General features: G+C 39.1%; 2 protein-coding genes across 2 annotated transcripts in view; both read left to right on the top strand.

The window, feature by feature from the left end:
* The window catches only part of LOC143492533 (uncharacterized), a 695,466-nt gene that overhangs the window by 315,399 nt on the left and 357,378 nt on the right, over window positions 1–22,689 (top strand). The window lies entirely within an intron of this gene.
* LOC143492529 (uncharacterized) overlaps window positions 1–22,689 on the top strand; it is a 147,689-nt gene that overhangs the window by 119,554 nt on the left and 5,446 nt on the right. The window contains exons 5-7 of the mRNA XM_076990857.1: window positions 19,628–19,682; window positions 21,384–21,718; window positions 21,755–22,581. Coding sequence (XP_076846972.1) covers window positions 21,384–21,718; window positions 21,755–22,581 — 1,162 coding nt within the window. The 5' untranslated portion in view covers window positions 19,628–19,682. The remainder of the gene's footprint in view (window positions 1–19,627; window positions 19,683–21,383; window positions 21,719–21,754; window positions 22,582–22,689) is intronic.

Genomic DNA, 22,689 nt, shown 5'->3' with positions numbered 1-22,689 from the left:
GCGTGTGGGCTGAGCAGCTCTCGTCTTCTCCCTGCACAGCTCAGTATGGAAAATGAAAATATTCACTGTAGAGCTGTTTGTGGATGGATTTGGCTCAAAATTGGCACATCACACCACAATGGTCATGTGAATGTGGATGTCAATTTTCATAACAATCAGACATACTATGGCGTAGTTATTGAACTGTGAATTTGATGTGTTATGATGGTAGCATTGTGATGCATATGAAAAATATTAATTTGTGAAAACCTTAGGATTTTCTCCCTAATCTTAGCATTTCAGAGTCTGCTGAGTATTACAAGGTGTGATTTAAAGGTGATGGAGTTAAAATGCTAGGACTAGTATGAAAATGACAAGTTATATATATTTGATAATAGTGAAAAAGTGGTACATTTTTGCAAAGCACATGTAATTAGAAAGTTGCTAGGAATTCTGCATACAATCATATGAGTGCAAGCATTTCTTGATAAGTGAAAATATGTAGGAGAAATTCTGGATTTTCTAGTATAGCGCCACCTAGTGGTGCAATTCCCTTCTAACATGAGTATGTCTTAGAGGGTGTGTACATGAACATACCATGTCAGTTTCATGTGTATGTACCTATGGTAAGTCTGTCAAATGGCCAATTAATTCAAATAAAAATTAATTAGCTCATGGCGGCCATGTTTTTTGAGTGATGATGTCATCCATGTGTGCCTTGATACCACTTGGGCCCCTGATGATGCGTGTAAAGTTTTGGCTCGATGTGACCAACGGTTTCTGAGATACAGTTTTTCCCATGTTATAGCGCCCCCTATTGGACAATCGTGGCCAGCTTTGACCTGTGACCTTTGAATCATGTGCTCTAACAACTGATAAATTTTCATGAAGATTGGTCAAAGCATTGCTGAGATATAGCTGCTGAAGTCAATTTGGCCACGCCTCAGAGCTATTGATTGACATGTGACAACCAGACTGTATACCAATGTCACAGTTTTGTTGATATTCCTTGCTAATGAGATTCTTGTGAATGTTTTGACACCAAGATTGTGGTGATCAGATGAAAAACCAGGGACTAGTATAAAAAAGTAGGTTTTGCATATTATGCAAATTAGCAAAAAATCTAAGTAGGCGGAGCTTAATGGTTCTTGAGGCTTTTTTGTTTGTCTGGAGCCAAGGAATGCACCTAAAGTGGAATTTTGTTTCTAGGACCTACGGGGTGGGAGATATGAACCCAAACGCAAAATGCTGCGCTATAGCGCCACCATCAGGCCAATTTGGGTGTCTGTACTTTAGCACGGTCCCGCAAACAGACTACACCAGTCTGCCAAGTTTGGTCTACCTGGGCCTTACGGTCTAGGCTGCAGTATGCGTTTTATGCGGAGAAAAATAATAATAAGAAAAAGAAGAAAAAAGAAAAATCCTAACAATTACAATAGGGTTCCCACACTATGTGTGTGAACCCTAAAAAGAAAAATCCGAGCAATTACAATAGGGTTCCCACACTATGTGTGTGAACCCTAATAAATATAGCCGCAAGCGGCAATTGGCGGGTTCACACACGAATAGGCCTCTTGGCCTCAATAGGCAGAGGCCCAAAAGGTCCTTTAGACCCTAAATGTGAAAAGAAGCTATTTGAGTGGAAAAAAATGCACAAATAAATCAATGTGCAAAAAAAGGTTCAATTAGGGCACTTAAGGCCCAAAAGGATCAAAATAATGTGTATTGGGAAATTGAGTCAGATCACAGAACTAAATCACAATGCTGAGATCAGCTTTGTGTGTGTTTGTGTGGTGTTTCATGTAATAGTTTTCAGTCAGTTCCGGAATATGGCCACTAGATGGAGGCCAAGTACTACCATACTGATATCTCATTAATCTCAGTAATGAAATAGGACATTTTGGTGACTTAAAAGGTTAATTTCTGGTCAGGCAGTGTACTTTATTTAAAAAAAAAAGATTCAGTTGAGGCAGTAAAGACACAAAAGGTTCAAAATAAATTGTATTGGTAAAATGATTTAGATCACAGAACTAAATCACATGCTGAGATCAGCTTTGTGTGTGTGTTTGTGTGGTATTTCATGTGAGAAATAGTTTTCAGTCCGTTTCGATGTTTGGCCACTAGATGGAGCCCAAGTACTACCATACTGATATCTCATTAATCTCAGTAATGCAATATGACATTTTGGTGAATAAAAAGGTTCATTTCTGGTCAGGCAGTGCACTTTTTGTTATAAGATGCAATTGCAATGTTATAGAACTTATTGATCTGGATCATACAAGACCAATTACTTGTCTGTATTCTGCATAACAAGATTGCAGCATGAGTTTTTATGTTTTCTTAGGTTTTTGGGTACTGTAGCGCCCCCGACAGGCCAATTTGAACCAAACTTGGCATACCTCACAAGGACTTCAGGATATAAAAGCCTTTCAAATTGGGAGTTGATTGCATACATGGTTTATGAGTTATAGCAATATAGGTCATATATGGCATGGCCACAATGATATAATGGGAAAATGGACCAATCAGATAAATAAAAATCCAACATTTTTTTACTCAGTTTTTACCTACAGAGTCTACTGATTATGCTCATAGCAATTTTTCCATAATTGGATCAAATTCCTATGACTAGTTTGTAAATAGCTATTTTCAAACAATAGATGAATGTGACAAAAGTATGCATTTTTTAATAGGACTTGTAATTGCAAAGTTGTCAGGTCTATTGCAAGGAATAAAAAGAAAAAAGTTGCATGTTCCTAAGTGAAAATTTGGAGGAGTTATGCATGATTTTCACAAATAGCGCCACCTTGTGGCCAAATGTTTTAAAACTGCACAGCATGACACATAGTCCTGAGATATGCACAGTGGTAAGGTTTCATGTTGTTTGGCCAATGGTAAGTCTGTCAAATGGCCAATTAATTCAAATAAAAATTAATTGGCTCATGGAGGCCATGTTTTTTGAGTGATGATGTCATCATTGTGTGTCTTGATATCACTTGGGCCCCTGATGATGCCTGTAAAGTTTTGGCTTGATGTGACTAATGGTTTCTGAGATACAGTTTTTCCCATGTTATAGCGCCCCCTATTGGACAATCGTGGCCAGCTTTGACCTATGACCTCGGAGTCATGTGCCCTAACAACTGTAAAAATTTTATGAAGATCGGTCAAAGCGTTGCTGAGATATGGCTGTTTAAGTAAATTTGGCCACGCCTCTGAGCTATTGATTGACATGTGACAACCAGACTGTATGCAAATCTCAAAATGTTTTTAAGCAACTTTGATAATGAGATTCTCCTGAATATTTTGACACCAAGGTTGTGGTGATCCGATGAAAAACCAGGGACTAGTACAAAAAAGTAGGTTTTGCATATTATGCAAATTAGCAAAAAATCTAAGTAGGCGGAGCTTAATGGTTCTTGAGGCTTTTTTGTTTGGCTTGAGCCAAGGAATCCATCAGAAGTGGAATTTTGTTTCTAGGACCTACGGTTTGGGAGATATGGACCTAAACGCAAAATGGTGCGCTATAGCGCCACCATCAGGCCAATGTGGGTCTCTGTGCTTTGGCACGGTCTCGCAAAGAGACTACACCATTCTGCCAAGTTTGGTGTCTCTGGGCCTTACGGTCTAGGCTGCAGTATGCGTTTTATGCGGAGAAAAATAATAATAAGAAGAAAATATAGCCGCAAGCGGCAATTGGCGGGTTCACACACGAATAGGCCACTTGGCTTCAATAGGCAATAGACCCAATAGGTCCTTTAGACCCAAAAGAAGCTGTTTGAGTGGAAAAAATGCACAAATAAATCAATGTGCAAAAAAATTTTCAATTGGGGCACTAAAAGCCCAAAAGGATCAAAATAATTTGTATTGGCAAAATGATTCAAATCACAGAACTAAATCACATGCTGAGATCAGCTTTGTGTGTGTGTTTGTGTGGTATTTCATGTGAGAAATAGTTTTCAGTCCGTTCCGATGTTTGGCCACTAGATGGAGCCCAAGTACTACCATACTGATATCTCATTAATCTCAGTAATGCAATATGACATTTTGGTGAATTAAAAGGTTCATTTCCGGTCAGGCAGTGCACTTTTTGTTATAAGATGTAATTGCAATGTTATAGAACTTATTGATCTGGATCATACAAGACCAATTAATTGTCTGTATTCTGCATAACAAGATTGCAGCATGAGTTTTTATGTTTTCTTAGGTTTTTGGGTACTGTAGCGCCCCCGACAGGCCAATTTGAACCAAACTTGGCATACCTCACAAGGACTTCAGGATATAAAAGCCATTCAAATTGGGAGTTGATTGCATACATGGTTTATGAGTTATAGCAATATAGGTCATAAATGGCATGGCCACAATGATATAATGGGTAAATGGACCAATCAGAAAAATAAAAATCCAAAATTCTTTTAATCACTTTTTACCTACAGAGTCTACTGATTATGCTCATAGCAATTTTGCCATGATTGGATCAAATTACTAGGGACTAATTCCAAAAGAGCTATTTTCAAACAATTGATGAATGTGACAAAAGTATGCATTTTTTAATAGGACTTGTAATTGCAAAGTTGTCAGGGCTACTGCAAGGAATAAAAAGAAACAAGTTGCATGTTCCTAAGTGAAAATTTGGAGGAGTTATGCATGATTTTCACAAATAGCGCCACCTAGTGGCCAAATGTTTTAAAACTGCACAGCATGACACATAGTCCTGGGATATGCACAGTGGTGAGGTTTCATGTTGTTTGGCCAATGGTAAGTCTGTCAAATGGCCAATTAATTCAAATAAAAATTAATTGGCTCATGGCGGCCATGTTTTTTGAGTGATGATGTCATCATTGTGTGTCTTGATATCACTTGGGCCCCTGATGATGCCTGTAAAGTTTTGGCTTGATGTGACTTATGGTTTCTGAGATACAGTTTTTCCCATGTTATAGCGCCCCCTATTGGACAATCGTGGCCAGCTTTGACGTATGACCTCGTAGTCATGTGCCCTAACAACGGTTAAAATTTTATGAAGATCGGTCAAAGCGTTGCTGAGATATGGCTGTTTAAGTAAATTTGGCCACGCCTTGGAGCTATTGATTGACATGTGACAACCAAACTGTATGCAAATCTCAAAATGTTTTTAAGCAACTTTGATAATGAGACTCTCCTGAATATTTTGACACCAAGGTTGTGGTGATCCGATGAAAAACCAGGGACTAGTACAAAAAAGTAGGTTTTGCATATTATGCAAATTAGCAAAAAATCTAAGTAGGCGGAGCTTAATGGTTCTTGAGGCTTTTTTGTTTGGCTTGAGCCAAGGAATCCATCAGAAGTGGAATTTTGTTTCTAGGCCCTACGGTTTGGGAGATATGGACCAAAACGCAAAATGGTGCGCTATAGCGCCACCATCAGGCCAATGTGGGTCCCTGTCTCTATTTCTCTCATTGCACACCTGCTGCACCTTGCTGGCAAGTTTGGTCTTTCTGGGCCTTACGGTCTAGGCTGCAGTATGCGTTTTACAGGGGGAAAAATAATAATAATAATAATAAGAAAAATCTCAGCAATTACAATAGGTTTCCCACACTACGTGTGTGAACCCTAAATATAGCCGCAAGCGGCAATTACGGGGTCCAAGCGCAGGGTATGGGCACCATCTGGCACGCCTGAGATGCGTAAGCATGTGTGTGTAATCACTGGGTAGGTATGGGTGAAGCAATGTGTATATGAAACCTATAGGTAGGCCATTGCATGTGTGTGCATGTGTAAGAAAGATGTAGGGGTAATTCAGGAAATTCTAGTATAGCGCCACCTAGTGGTGCAATTCCCGTCATACTTGAGCATGTCTTAGAGAGTGTGTAGATGAACATAATATGTGAGTTTCATGTTGATTGGCATATGATAAGCTTGTGAAATGTGAACTGAAAGCTGATTGGTCGATAGCGGCGGCCATATTGGACATATGATGGTGCAGGTCAAGGACCTGTGTCATAGGTGCATATAGATGATGCGTACCAAGTTTGGAGTTATTTGGCCAATCGGTGTGGGCAGGAGAGTTTTTTGGCCGTTATAGCGCCACCTAGGTGTGCATGTCTGCCAAAATGTATGTACCGGTCTAGACACCTAATAGGTACATGTGTGTGAAATTTGGAGTGAATACATGAAAGTATGCCTGAGATACAGCAGAATATGTGGATTTTTGGCGAAGAAATTTTCTACGCTTGACTTGTGATGCATGTGGCCACGCCCATGTGCAGAAATGTGCACTTTGGCTCCATAACAATTAAAGTTCAGACTCTTGTGAGCGCCTGGATACCACATATGTGCATGTATGTGAAAAATCCAGGGACTAGTACGCGCTCAAAAATGTGTGCAAATTTGCATATTATGCAAATTAGCTCGACATGTAAGGGGCGGAGCATATGGCTTCAATGGAACTTTTTTTAGATGAGCACATGCCTGATCAGGTGAAGTTTACATTTTGTCTCTAGGACATACGGTTTAGGAGAAACACCAGTTTAAACTTTTTCATGTGTTTTTGTGCGCTATAGCGCCACCTATGGTCGGATCGGGCTGGCGTGTTGCGCCTGAGTAGCGGAGAGGAGTACTACAAGTTGGCCAAAGGAGAAGTCTGTAGGTCTTACGGTTTAGGCTGCACAACGAGTTTTAAGGCAGAAAAAAAATTGGCATATGAAAAGCTTGTGAAAGGTGTACTGAAAGCTTATTGGTCGATAGCGGCGGCCATATTGGACATATGATGGTGCAGGTCAAGGACCTGTGTCATAGGTGCATATAGATGATGCGTACCAAGTTTGGAGTTATTTGGCCAATCGGTGTGGGCAGGAGAGTTTTTTGGCCGTTATAGCGCCACCTAGATGTGCATGTCTGCCAAAATGCATGTGCAGGTCTAGACACCCAGTAGGTACATGTGTGTGAAATTTGGTATGAATACGTGAAAGAATGCCTGAGATATAGCAGAATATGTGGATTTTTGGCGAAGGAATTTTCTACGCTTGACTTGTGATGCATGTGGCCACGCCCATGTGCAGAAATGTGCACTTTGGCTCCATAACAATTAAAGTTCAGACTCTTCTGAGCGCCTGGATATCACATATGTGCATGTATGTGAAAAATCCAGGGACTAGTACGCGCTCAAAAATGTGTGCAAATTTGCATATTATGCAAATTAGCTCGACATGTAAGGGGCGGAGCATATGGCTTCAATGGAACTTTTTTTAGATGAGCACATGCCTGATCAGATGAAGTTTACATTTTGTCTCTAGGACATACGGTTTAGGAGAAACACCAGTTTAAACTTTTTCATGCGTTTTTGTGCGCTATAGCGCCACCTAGGGTCGTATCGGGCTGGCGTGTTGCGCCTGAGTAGCGGAGAGGAGTACTACAAGTTGGCCAAAGGAGAAGTCTGTAGGTCTTACGGTTTAGGCTGCACAACGCGTTTTAGCGGAGAAAAAGAATAATAATAATAATAATAATAATAATAATAATAATAATCGGAACAAATACAATAGGGTTCCAGCACCTTCAGTGCTTGGACCCCTAAATATAGCCGCAAGCGGCAATTGGCGGGTTCACACACGAATAGGCCTCTTGGCCTCAATAGGCAGAGGCCCAAAAGGTCCTTTAGACCCCAAAATGTGAAAAGAAGCTGTTTGAGTGGAAAAAATGCACAAATAAATCAATGTGCAAAAAAAGGTTCAATTGGGGCACTAAAGGCCCAAAAGGATCAAAATAATATGTATTGGCAAAATTATTCAGATCACAGAACTAAATCACATGCTGAGATCAGCTTTATGTGTGTTTGTGTGGTGTTTCATGTGAGAAATAGTTTTCAGTCAGTTCTGGTGTTTGGCCACTAGATGGAGCCCATGTACTATCATACTGATATCTCATTAATCTCAGTAATGCAATATGACATGTTGGTGAATTAAAAGGTTCATTTCTGGTTAGGCAGTGCACTTTTTGTTATGAGATGTAATTGCAATGTTATAGACCTCATTGATCTGAATCATACAAGCCCCATTACTTGTCTGTATTCTGCATAACAAGATTGCTGCATGAGTTTTTATGATTTCTTAGGTTTTTGGGTACTGTAGCGCCCCCGACAGGCCAATTTAAACCAAACTTGGCCAACCTCACAAGTACTTCAGGATATAAAAGCCTTTCAAATTGGGAGTTGATCACTTACATGGTTTATGAGTTATAGCAATAAAGGTCATTTATGGCATGGCCACAATGATATAATGGGAAAATGGACCAATCAGAAAAATAAAAATCCAACATTTTTTTACTCAGTTTTTACCTACAGAGTCTACTGATTATGCTCATAGCAATTTTTCCATAATTGGATCAAATTCCTATGACTAGTTTGTAAATAGCTATTTTCAAACAATTGATGAATGTGACAAAAGTATGCATTTTTTAACAGGACTTGTAATTGCAAAGTTGTCAGGTCTACTGCAAGGAATAAAAAGAAACAAGTTGCATGTTCCTAAGTGAAAATTTGGAGGAGTTATGCATGATTTTCACAAATAGCGCCACCTAGTGGCCAAATGTTTCAAAACTGCACAGCATGACACATAGTCCTGAGATATGCACAGTGGTGAGGTTTCATGTTGTTTGGCCAATGGTAAGTCTGTCAAATGGCCAATTAATTCAAATAAAAATTAATTGGCTCATGGCGGCCATGTTTTTTGAGTGATGATGTCATCATTGTGTGTCTTGATATCACTTGGGCCCCTGATGATGCCTGTAAAGTTTTGGCTTGATGTGACTAATGGTTTCTGAGATACAGTTTTTCCCATGTTATAGCGCCCCCTATTGGACAATCGTGGCCAGCTTTGACCGATGACCTCGAAGTCATGTGCCCTAACAACTGTTAAAGTTTTATGAAGATCCGTCAAAGCGTTGCTGAGATATGGCTGTTTAAGTAAATTTGGCCACGCCTTGGAGCTATTGATTGACATGTGACAACCAGACTGTATGCAAATCTCAAAATGTTTTTAAGCAACGTTGATAATGAGATTCTCCTGAATATTTTGACACCAAGGTTGTGGTGATCCGATGAAAAACCAGGGACTAGTACAAAAAAGTAGGTTTTGCATATTATGCAAATTAGCAAAAAATCTAAGTAGGCGGAGCTTAATGGTTCTTGAGGCTTTTTTGTTTGTCTGAAGCCAAGGAATGCACCTGAAGTGGAATTTTGTTTCTAGGCCATACGGTTTGGAAGATATGGACCAAAACGCAAAATGGTGCGCTATAGCGCCACCATCAGGCCAATGTGGGTCTCTGTGCTTTGGCACGGTCTCGCAAAGAGACTACACCATTCTGCCAAGTTTGGTGTCTCTGGGCCTTACGGTCTAGGCTGCAGTATGCGTTTTATGCGGAGAAAAATAATAATAAATATAGCCGCAAGCGGCAATTGGCGGGTTCACACACGAATAGGCCACTTGGCTTCAATAGGCAATAGACCCAATAGGTCCTTTAGACCCAAAAGAAGCTGTTTGAGTGGAAAAAATGCACAAATAAATCAATGTGCAAAAAAATGTTCAATTGGGGCACTAAAGGCCGAAAAGGATCAAAATAATGTGTATTGGCAAAATGATTCAGATCACAGAACTAAATCACATGCTGAGATCAGCTTTGTGTGTGTTTGTGTGGTGTTTCATGTGAGCAATAGTTTTCAGTCAGTTTCGGTGTTTGGCCACTAGATGGAGCCCAAGTACCATCATACTGATATCTCATTTTTATCAGTAATGCAATGACATTTTGGTGAATTAAAAGGTTCATTTCTGGTCAGGCAGTGCACTTTTTGTTATAAGATGCAATTGCAATGTTATAGAACTTATTGATCTGGATCATACAAGACCAATTACTTGTCTGTATTCTGCATAACAAGATTGCAGCATGAGTTTTTATGTTTTCTTAGGTTTTTGGGTACTGTAGCGCCCCCGACAGGCCAATTTGAACCAAACTTGGCATACCTCACAAGGACTTCACGATATAAAAGCCTTTCAAATTGGGAGTTGATTGCATACATGGTTTATGAGTTATAGCAATATAGGTCATATATGGCATGGCCACAATGATATAATGGGAAAATGGACCAATCAGATAAATAGAAATCCATTATTTTTTTAATCAGTTTTTACCTACAGAGTCTACTGATTATGCTCATAGCAATTTTTCCATAATTGGATCAAATTCCTATGACTAGTTTGTAAATAGCTATTTTCAAACAATAGATGAATGTGACAAAAGTATGCATTTTTTAATAGGACTTGTAATTGCAAAGTTGTCAGGTCTACTGCAAGGAATAAAAAGAAACAAGTTGCATGTTCCTAAGTGAAAATTTGGAGGAGTTATGCATGATTTTCACAAATAGCGCCACCTTGTGGCCAAATGTTTTAAAACTGCACAGCATGACACATAGTCCTGAGATATGCACAGTGGTAAGGTTTCATGTTGTTTGGCCAATGGTAAGTCTGTCAAATGGCCAATTAATTCAAATAAAAATTAATTGGCTCATGGCGGCCATGTTTTTTGAGTGATGATGTCATCATTGTGTGTCTTGATATCACTTGGGCCCCTGATGATGCCTGTAAAGTTTTGGCTTGATGTGACTAATGGTTTCTGAGATACAGTTTTTCCCATGTTATAGCGCCCCCTATTGGACGATCGTGGCCAGCTTTGACCTATGACCTCGGAGTCATGTGCCCTAACAACTGTTAAAGTTTTATGAAGATCCGTCAAAGCGTTGCTGAGATATGGCTGTTTAAGTAAATTTGGCCACGCCTTGGAGCTATTGATTGACATGTGACAACCAGACTGTATGCAAATCTCAAAATGTTTTTAAGCAACGTTGATAATGAGATTCTCCTGAATATTTTGACACCAAGGTTGTGGTGATCCGATGAAAAACCAGGGACTAGTACAAAAAAGTAGGTTTTGCATATTATGCAAATTAGCAAAAAATCTAAGTAGGCGGAGCTTAATGGTTCTTGAGGCTTTTTTGTTTGGCTTGAGCCAAGGAATACATCAGAAGTGGAATTTTGTTTCTAGGCCCTACGGTTTGGGAGATATGGACCAAAACGCAAAATGGTGCGCTATAGCGCCACCATCAGGCCAATGTGGGTCTCTGTGCTTTAGCACGGTCTCGCAAAGAGACTACACCATTCTGCCAAGTTTGGTGTCTCTGGCCTTTACGGTCTAGGCTGCAGTATGCGTTTTATGCGGAGAAAAATAATAATAATAAATATAGCCGCAAGCGGCAATTGGCGGGTTCACACACGAATAGGCTTCTTGGCCTCAATAGGCAGAGGCCCAAAAGGTCCTTTAGACCCTAAATGTGAAAATGAAGCTGTTTGAGTGGAAAAAATGCACAAATAAATCAATGTGCAAAATAAGGTTCAATTGGGGCACTAAAGGGCCAAAAGGATAAAAATAATGAGTATTGGCAAAATAATTCAGATCACAGAACTAAATCACATGCTGAGATCAGCTTTGTGTGTGTTTGTGTGGTATTTCATGTGAGCAAGTTTTCAGTCAGAATATGGCCACTAGATGGAGGCCAAGTACTACCATACTGATATCTCATTAATGTCAGTAATGAAATAGGACATTTTGGTGAATTAAAAGGTTAGTTTCTGGTCAGGCTGTGTACTTTATGTAAAAAAAAAAAGATTCAGTTGAGGCACTAAAGACCGAAAAGGATCAAAATAATGTGTATTGGCAAAATGATTCAGATCACAGAACTAAATCACATGCTGAGATCAGCTTAGTGTGTGTTTGTGTGGTGTTTCATGTGAGCAATAGTTTTCAGTCAGTTTCGGTGTTTGGCCACTAGATGGAGCCCAAGTACCATCATACTGATATCTCATTAATCTCAGTAATGCAATATGACATTTTGGTGAAATAAAAGGTTCATTTCTGGTCAGGCAGTGCACTTTTTGTTATAAGATGCAATTGCAATGTTATAGAACTTATTGATCTGGATCATACAAGACCAATTACTTGTCTGTATTCTGCATAACAAGATTGCAGCATGAGTTTTTATGTTTTCTTAGGTTTTTGGGTACTGTAGCGCCCTCGACCGGCCTATTTGAACCAACCTTGGCATACCTCACAAGGACTTCAGGATATAAAAGCCTTTCAAATTGGGAATTGATTGCATACCTGGTTTATGAGTTATAGCAATATAGGTCATATATGGCATGGCCACAATGATATAATGGGAAAATGGACCAATCAGATAAATAAAAATCCAACATTTTTTTACTCAGTTTTTACCTACAGAGTCTACTGATTATGCTCATAGCAATTTTTCCATAATTGGATCAAATTCCTATGACTAGTTTGTAAATAGCTATTTTCAAACAATAGATGAATGTGACAAAACTATGCATTTTTTAAAAAGACTTGTAATTGCAAAGTTGTCAGGTCTACTGCAAGGAATAAAAAGAAACAAGTTGCATGTTCCTAAGTGAAAATTTGGAGGAGTTATGCATGATTTTCACAAATAGCGCCACCTAGTGGCCAAATGTTTTAAAACTGCACAGCATGACACATAGTCCTGAGATATGCACAGTGGTGAGGTTTCATGTTGTTTGGCCAATGGTAAGTCTGTCAAATGGCCAATTAATTCAAATAAAAATTAATTGGCTCATGGCGGCACTGTTTTTTTAGTGATGATGTCATCATTGTGTGTCTTTATATCACTTGGGCCCCTGATGATGCCTGTAAAGTTTTGGCTTGATGTGACTAATGGTTTCTGTGATACAGTTTTTCCCATGTTATAGCGCCCCCTATTGGACAATCGTGGCCAGCTTTGAGCTATGACCTCGGAGTCATGTGCCCTAACAACTGTTAAAGTTTTATGAAGATCCGTCAAAGCGTTGCTGAGATATGGCTGTTTAAGTAAATTTGGCCACGCCTTGGAGCTATTGATTGACATGTGACAACCAGACTGTATGCAAATCTCAAAATGTTTTTAAGCAACGTTGATAATGAGATTCTCCTGAATATTTTGACACCAAGGTTGTGGTGATCCGATGAAAAACCAGGGACTAGTACAAAAAAGTAGGTTTTGCATATTATGCAAATTAGCAAAAAATCTAAGTAGGCGGAGCTTAATGGTTCTTGAGGCTTTTTTGTTTGTCTGAAGCCAAGGAATGCACCTGAAGTGGAATTTTGTTTCTAGGCCATACGGTTTGGAAGATATGGACCAAAACGCAAAATGGTGCGCTATAGCGCCACCATCAGGCCAATGTGGGTCTCTGTGCTTTGGCACGGTCTCGCAAAGAGACTACACCATTCTGCCAAGTTTGGTGTCTCTGGGCCTTACGGTCTAGGCTGCAGTATGCGTTTTATGCGGAGAAAAATAATAATAATAATAATAATAATAAGAAAGAAAAAACCCGACAATTACAATAGGTTTCCCACACTACGTGTGTGAACCCTAATAATAAGAAGAAATATAGCCGCAAGCGGCAATTGGCGGGTTCACACACGAATAGGCCACTTGGCTTCAATAGGCAATAGACCCAATAGGTCCTTTAGACCCAAAAGAAGCTGTTTGAGTGGAAAAAATGCACAAATAAATCAATGTGCAAAAAAATGTTCAATTGGGGCACTAAAGGCCCAAAAGGATCAAAATAATTTGTATTGGCAAAATGATTCAAATCACAGAACTAAATCACATGCTGAGATCAGCTTTGTGTGTGTGTTTGTGTGGTATTTCATGTGAGAAATAGTTTTCAGTCCGTTCCGATGTTTGGCCACTAGATGGAGCCCAAGTACTACCATACTGATATCTCATTAATCTCAGTAATGCAATATGACATTTTGGTGAATTAAAAGGTTCATTTCTGGTCAGGCAGTGCACTTTTTGTTATAAGATGTAATTGCAATGTTATAGAACTCATTGATCTGGATCATACAAGACCAATTACTTGTCTGTATTCTGCATAACAAGATTGCAGCATGAGTTTTTATGTTTTCTTAGGTTTTTGGGTACTGTAGCGCCCCCGACAGTTTGAACCAAACTTGGTATACCTCACAAAGACCTCAGGCTATAAATGGTTTTTTGAGTGATGATGTCATCATTGTGTGTCTTGATATCAATTGGGCCCCTGATGATGCCTGTAAAGTTTTGGCTTGATGTGACTAATGGTTTCTGAGAAACAGTTTTTCCCATGTTATAGCGCCCCCTATTGGACAATCGTGGCCAGCTTTGACCTGTGACCTCTGAGTCATTTGCCCTAACAACTGATAAATTTTCATGAAGATTGGTCAAAGCGTTGCTGAGATACAGCTTTTTAAGTAAATTTCGCCACTCCTCTGAGCTATTGATTGACATGTGACAACCAGACTGTATGGAAATTTCGAAATGTTTGATAATGAGATTCTTGTGAATATTTTGACACCAAAATCGTATAAAAAAGTAGTTTTGCTTATTATGCAAATTAGCAAAAAATCTAAGTGGGCGGATCTTGAGGCTTTTTCGTTTGGCTAGAGCCAAGGAATGCAACTGAAGTGGAATTTTATTTCTAGGACCTACAGTGTGGGAGATATGGACCAAAAGAAGAAGAAATAACCTAACAATTACAATAGGTTTCCCACACTATGTGTGTGAACCCTAATAATAAGAAAAATTTCAGCAATTACAATACGTTTCCCACATATTGTGTGGTGGTTGACGGGGGGATGTTTGTGTGAGTGGCAGCGTGTGTGGGAGACTGAGGCTCTGTGTCACTCCCTGCTGAACCTGTGACTGAGATGCAAACACTTGAGTAAGCATGTGTGTGCCTGTGCTTGTGCACGTGTGTGTTTGTGTCGTCACTGGGTAGGTATGGCTAGGGCAATGTGTATTTGAAACCCATAGGTAGGCCAGTACATGTGTGTGTGCATGTGTAATAGACTGAGAGAGATAGGCTTGGTGTGATTGAGTGTTCATGAATTAGGGCTGTATATGTGAATGTGTGTGTTTGTGTTTGCGTATAATAGGCAATGTTATGCCTTAACATACTATGTGAGTTGCATGTGAATTGAAATATGAACAGCTTGAGAAATCTGTACTCTCCGGTGCACTGTTGATTTCTGCATTCACATTTCCAGTCATTTCTGGACTTTCTTTCATTGTAAGACACTATGAAGCACTACAGGACTCACACAATGCATGAAAAATACTGCAATTATTGGACCACTTGTTATGCACATTTGCACCTCTACCATGACATTTGTTGCACAGATTGGCTACTGGTGTTTAGTCGTCTTCTCATACCACATACAGAAGCACTATCATAGTGCCTACGACTTCTCAGGAATGACAACTAAGTAGATGACTATGCTTGTTGTGATCATAATTATCAGTTATTTCTTGTAGGACTACATTGTTTAGCATGCTGTATATATCCTTCACACAGCTCTTATTGATTGTCAGTTGTTTATCTTTGTAAACCAAAACAAACCCATCACTCATCATTTCATCTTTAATAAAAATATTTGCCAATCATCTACTCGTGTACATTGTGACTTTCACTCAGTTTGCATATATAAACCACTTGGCCTTTGACTGCACGTGTGTGTGTGTGTGTGTGTGTGTGTGTGTGTGTGTGTGTGTGTGTGTGTGTGTGTGTGTGTGTGTGTGTGTGTGTGTGTGCGTGCGTTAAGTGGTTAAGTGCTCAGCAACCTCTAGATGGAAGAGTAAAAGGGAAAGGCTACATATTGCTTTTCCTCACCTAGTTGAGCTCTGAAATCAAGCCCTCCCCAAAACTGGGCAGAGCTGTGGGCTGAGGAGTCAGACTCACCCTGGCATTCGCTGTTTAGACTTTCACTACACAGCAGTGAGTGTGTGTATAATGGGCAGTGTCAGTTGTCACAGTGAACTCACATGTCTGACAAGACAGGAGTGTGCCTGTGACGTTTGGTGTGAGTACATGAAAGCATTCATGAGCTAGAGCTGTATTTGTTTGCCTAGGAAGGCATGTGTGTGTGTGTGATAGAGAGAGTGTGTGAGTGTTATCAAAAACAAACTAAATGTTAGTTTGTGCATGTGATTGTTAGTCCCTGAAGTATGGATAAGAATGGCTAGGGCAGTGTAATTATGGGGCAGTTGCAATATGAAATATATATGTCATGAAGAGGTTTTAGGAGTGTCAGTTGTCACAGACAACTCACATGTCTGATGATGGTGTATGTAGTGTATGTGCTGAACCTATGACTGAAATGCGTAAGCATGTATGTAATCACTGGGTAGGTATGGGTGAAGCAATGTGTATATGAAACCAATAGGTAGGCCAGTGCATGTGTGTGCATGTGTAATAAGAGAGAGAGAGAGAGAGAGAGAGAGAGAGAGAGAGAGAGAGAGAGAGAGCGAGAGAGAGAGAGAGATAGGTTTGTTGTGATTATGTGAAAGTGTTCATGAGTAAGGGCTGTATGTGAATGTGTGTCTGTGTGTGTATAATGGGCAGTGTTAGTTGTCACAGTGAGCATGTCTGACATAATATGGTGGAGTGTGTAATACAGAGAGAGATAAGAGGGAGAAAGACCATGTGTAGTGAGTACTGTAGGTAGATCTGTGAGTGTTTATGCTATATGTGATACGTTTTGATTAGAATGCTTGAAGTGGATTTCTTAATGAGAAGTCTAGACAATAGGCCTAGGCAGTAAAAAACATGACTAAATAATAATAATAAAAAAAAAAACAGAATTTATCAACATGCTGACAAATACTTATTTTGGTTTGTCATGGTGTTCTTGTGGTAGCCAAGTATAATAAAGAAAGTGAGTGCATGTTTACTTAAGTTACAGGGCTGTGTGTGTGCGTTTTTGAGGCCATGGGACATGAAAACCACACAAGACATTTACTTCTAAATATTTGATTTTCAGAATCATAAATATTAGGATCACAACAAATGTGATGGCGTTAAAAGATTGACTAATGTGGACTTAAAGTCGTTGTGGTTGTTGAAGGGTGTCTGCTGCCCGTGTATCCTGTTCTGGTCGATGGCCCCGCCCCAGAATGTTCCCTAGCACGTGCGATCAGGTTCTTTCGTTCATTCTGCTCTTGTTGAGGTAAGATGTGCTTTGGTCTCTTAAGTAGTGTAAGACAATTGTCTAAAATGTGCTGTTTTTTAATATGCTGGGTTAATGTTCTTGTTTGTGATAAAGTTACCTGTGTGTACGTAAAGTTTAGTGAGGGAGATAATTAGATAAATTAAGAATAAAAGTATGTTATAATGTAATTAGCGCGTGTGCTTGTTCAATGCTATCATGCTGTTTGCGCTTAGCATGCTAGTCCGATTAGACAAATGTCAGAAATGTGTTGTTTTTGACGTCGGATTTTTGCTCTAGATTGTTTGGTTAATTGTGTTTAGATGGACGTTTTAGTGTATGAGATGGCAAATGAGCTAAATAAAGGATTAAAGTATGTTATAACGTGGTTAGTGCGTTCGCTAGTACAACGCTAGCATGTTCCGTGCGTATGCTAGCGGGAGGTTTTTGTGCTGTTGTAGTTGTCCAGAGTGCCATCAGTTTTCATGTATATTGCCTAGTTCTTTCATGAAAACGAGTTATTTGATGTTACACATATTTGCAGTGTACATGTATGAGCAAGTATACATGCATTGTACATGTATGAGTAAGAGCGTTTTTGTAGTTGCTCTAAGATGGCGTGTGGGTCTTGTGCCTGTAATGGCGGCGCCCAGTGCAGCTGACCACGAGGGCGCTGGCTGAGTAGGCATAGAAGTAGTAGCACTTACATGTACTGATTTATAACTGTACAGTCGGGCGATTCGTTTAAACGTTTATTCTTATGCGGGTATATGGTTTAATGTAGCCCAGATAATGGTGTATTTGGGTAAATGAAGCGTCTGCTGGGTCGAGTATTGCTATGCATGTTTTGTGCTCGGAAAACCTGAAGTCACGCACAGGTTTTAATTTTTTTAGTCAAAATAATGGACTATGAGTATGTTATGTATATAATTTTTTACGTTGTGTATAAAAATGTACGTGCTTGCAGAGGTAATTTGTGCTTTTTTATACTAGTCTGAATGTGAATGTTTTTTTATGTCGGTGGTTTGTCAGCACCAAAATGTATGTGAAATATGAATAGATGTCTATCACATTGCAAATGTAAATGGAGTTATTGCATTTGAATTTTGAGCTCAAAGTTGCTTGTATGTGTGGAACATGCGTGTTAGGCTACATTTTCATTTTAATATTGACACAGAAAAGCTTCCATACTTATATACACTAGCCCAAAAACTTGATAAGTATGGTGCTTTAGTGATGCTGTATAACTAGCCTTAAGTAGAATAGAAAGATTCTAAGTGTCCAATTAATGATTCATGTCGTTATAGCAGCTTTTTAAAATTATACATATGAATTCTTTTAACCCATTAATGTTTACTAGCTGTTACAAATGTGTTCTGTCTATTTTCTATGAATTGCCTGTTGGTGAAGGAGAATTCTGCTCGAACACATTAAAGGTATGTTTGAAGTGTATCGTGTATGAGCAGTGGTTGAACTGGTATACTTTTATAAAACAGTGCACACAATGAATGGTGAGAGTAGTTGATGTGCTGCAGAATAATTGTTCATTTATGATGAGTATCTGTAGTGATATGTAAACACTTGGAAGCAATAATGTAAAATGTATAGAAGAGAACTCAGAAACTGCAGCTCCAACTTCTCAAAGTTCTGTTCAATGTGGTTTCTTAATTGTGCTTTGAGGTTTGAAACTTGATTAGGTACAGTAAGTTAACCTGCTTATTGCCTAGACTAAATTTATACTCCTATTTGGAACAGAGTAAACTGCAGTGTAACGGATGTTTTGAAGTAGTCTTCATTGTATTCTGTGTTGAGGACAATTTGATGCATTCTCACAGTTTAATTGGCTCATGAATATTCTGTCCAATAGTTTAAAGATTATGCAGCAGTAATCACATTAATGCAGTGAATGTGTAGTATTTGCGCTAGAAATATTTAATGCATGCTATAAAATAGCCCATTACATGGTAATACACTTGTGAGTATGTGCAACAGGTATCACATGTGCTGCTGATTACATGATACTGATCAACTTTGAAAGATGTGAAATGTGCTGTTGGTGTGACAATTAAGACACAAGAATAATAACACACACACACACAACGCCTGCTGGTTGAAGATGCCACACACACACGATAATCTTGGAGCAACGCCTGCTGGATGAAGATGCCACACACAACGCCTGCTGGATGAAGATGCCACACACACACACATGCATTTTAGCTGTGGAGTTGATTTTGTGTTGAGTGGTGTATACAAAATTATTATATAGTATTATTAATTTAACAACCTGTGTTGAAATTGATGCTTAGAAGTTAGAATGGACTAATATTTTAATTATTTTCACATTTTCATTTTAAAATGAACAAAGATAAACTTCCATACTTATATACACTAGCCAAATAACTTGATAAGTATGGGGCTTTAGTAATGCTGTATAACTGTAGCCTTAAGTAGAATAGAAAGATTCTAAGTGTTTGTCCAATTGATGATTCATGTCGTTATAGCAGCTTTTTAAAATTATACATATGAATTGTTTAACCCCTTAATGTTTACTAACTGTTACAAATGTGTTTTGTCTATTTTGTATAAATAGCTTGTTGGTGAAGGAGAATTGTGGTGAAGGAGAATTGTGCTGGAACACATTAAAGGTACGTTTGAAGTGTATCGTGTATGAGCAGTGGTTGAACTGGTATACCTTTATAAAACGGTGCACACAATTAATGGTGCTGCAGAATAATTGTTCATTTATGATGAGTATCTGTAGTGATATGTAAACACTTGGAAGCAATAATGTAAAATGTATAGAAGAGAACTCAGAAACCGCAGCTCCAACTTCTCAAAGTCCTGTTCAATGTGTACCCTGTCTTAATTGTGCTTTGAGGTTTGAAATTTTTAATCACATTAATGCAGTGAATGTGTAGTTTTTGTGCTAGATATATTTAATGCATGCTATAAAATAGCCCATCAAATGGTAATACAGTTGTGAGTATGTGCAACAGGTATCACATGTGCTGCTGATTACATGATACTGATCAACTTTGAAAGATGTGAAATGTGCTGTTGGTGTGACAATTAAGACACAAGAATAACACACATGCACACACACAACGCCTGCTGGTTGAGGAGGCCACTCAACGCCTGCTGGTTGAGGAGGCCACTCAACGCCTGCTGGTTGAGGATGCCACTCAACGCCTGCTGGTTGAGGATGCCACTCAACGCCTGCTGGTTGAGGATGCCACTCAACGCCTGCTGGTTGAGGATGCCACTCAACGCCTGCTGGTTGAGGATGCCACACACACAAGATTAATCTTTGAGCAATGCCTGCTGTATGAAGATGACACACACACATGCATTTTAGCTGTGAAGTTGATTTAGTGTTGAGTGGTGGTATACAAAATTATTATATAGTGAGTAAACATGGTTGAGTTTAGTGTCCAGTTGAATAAGTGCACAAATGATGAGCTGAACAATGTATTATTAATTTAACTACTATTGCTTAGAAGTTAGCATGGGCACGATAACATTCTGAACACCCAGCAACATTTTCATAATACAAATTCTGTTTCACAATGCATTTATGTGGTAATATGTTTTAATTGCTAAAGTGGAACCAAATGGAATGTTTTTGTTTAACTTGTCTGTTAGGCTAACTACGCTATTGGAACAAAGACATTTAATGTGTTAAATTGTTTATTTATATATACACTAAGTGATCAGTGCTTAGCACAAGTAGAGTATATGAAACAGCTGTTACACAGGTGCTGCTGACATCAAGCTCCTGAATCAGATGATGAATGAATGTTGGTGTTACAAGGAAGAAGCAAGAATGTCCTGTTGAAGCAAAGCCTGCTGAACACATCACACACACACACACAATACATTTTTAAACTGTTGAGCTGAAAGTCTTTAGTGATGTACATATTTGCAACTTAAGCTTGTCTGATCAAGTATTCTGATGTGGTTATTTGTTTTAAAGCTATACAGCATTTAAATGAGCAGTAAAGCGTGGTTTTGCTCATTGTATTCTGAAAAATGTACATTAGTGGAAATGGTCCCTTGAATCAAGTCCCTTGATTATAAAGTAATGCTTAGTTTGTATAACATGGTGTTATGAAGGCATTTACTTCACAGTAATTTCTATATGCAATACTGTAACAATGTATGCAAGTAAGAAATTAGTCATGAATACACCTGTCACGAATACAATGTCTGTTCTGATTTTGTTTTACTTTTTTTTTATTTTTTATGATTTGATATGTGCTGTTTGTATTAAGTAATATTGATTGATTAGTATGTCATGTTGGGATAGACATCATAGGTTTTGACTGGTTGTGTGTTTGTATTTTCAGATGCCTCGCACTAAAGCTTCGCTGAGGTCGGCTGCAGCCAGGAGGAGGATTACGGAGCGGCTTGTGGCTCAGACTGACGGGGTTCTGGCTTTTTCCCCTGACAAAAAGGTCCTGACTGAGACTGTTCCTGTGAGCCACAGCTGTCCTGCAGACCAGATCTCGTCTCTGACTGACGGGGTTATGCCTTCATCCCTTGACAAAAAAGGTCTGACTGACACGGGAGTGCTCCTGAAGAGCACTCCTCAAAGCCATTTACAAACTCAAGCTGCCAAATACCTGCCAAATACCTTGCCAAATACCTTGCCAAATACCTTGCCAAATACCTTGCCAAATACCTTGCCAAATACCTTGCCAAATACCTTGCCAAATACCTTACCAAATACAATTGCCAAATACTTGCCAAATACCTTACCAGATACAAGCTGCAAAACTGATTCTGATGAATGTGTACATGTGGATATGCTCAGAGGTTCTTTTCATCAAGCTCATCCAAAGTTTGGCGTAAACAGTAACAAACAATGTGTTGCAAATAGTATTACTGCCATCATGACTAACAAAGTGAAAAATGTGCTTTCTTGGACAATCAGAGACCTTGATGATGTTCTGCTGAATGGTGACAGATTCTACAGCAATATAAGAGATGCTGGCAAAATTCATGATCCATTGGGCTATTTATATGTTACAGATGTACCTACAGAATACACTGTGTGTGGATATGACTTTTCAATAAATTTTCATGATGAAATGTTTACTGGGAAGTTTGGTGTCACTGAATATGGACCGTTACAAAACGTTCTTATGTCACATGATGAGGCAATCCGAAGAGTGTTTATGCAATGTGAAGCATGTTTGTTTACTGTTAAAGAGAATACATGTGCTATCATTAAACAAGACTCCTGGTATGTGCTGATTGACTCTCATTCACGAAGCGAAAACGGTGCACGTATTGATTCGGGCAAGAGTTTGGCTGCTTTTTATGCTGACATGGAATCATTACTTAACCACGTTATGATACTTGGTCTTTCACTGAAAGCTGAAGGAGCACAATTTGAAGTTACTGGCGTTGTTGTGAACATAACTGGCAGAAGCACAACGGAAGAGAAAACACAAGGTGGTTTGTCTGTCACTACACACCGAGAGCTCTACAGCAGTGTGCTAAAACGAAATCGTAACACAAATGAAAATGAAACTAAGAAAGGTGACGCATTTGACCGTTCACAACCCTGTAGCAAAGCAAACGTGCAAAGTAAACGCAAAGCAGCTGAAAACAATTCCGAGGTGAAAACGGTACCTGAACTGCATGTTG

The sequence above is a fragment of the Brachyhypopomus gauderio genome, unplaced genomic scaffold, assembly GCF_052324685.1.
Source record: "Brachyhypopomus gauderio isolate BG-103 unplaced genomic scaffold, BGAUD_0.2 sc78, whole genome shotgun sequence".
Taxonomy (NCBI): domain Eukaryota; kingdom Metazoa; phylum Chordata; class Actinopteri; order Gymnotiformes; family Hypopomidae; genus Brachyhypopomus; species Brachyhypopomus gauderio.
This window is presented reverse-complemented; position numbering and strand designations above follow the sequence as displayed.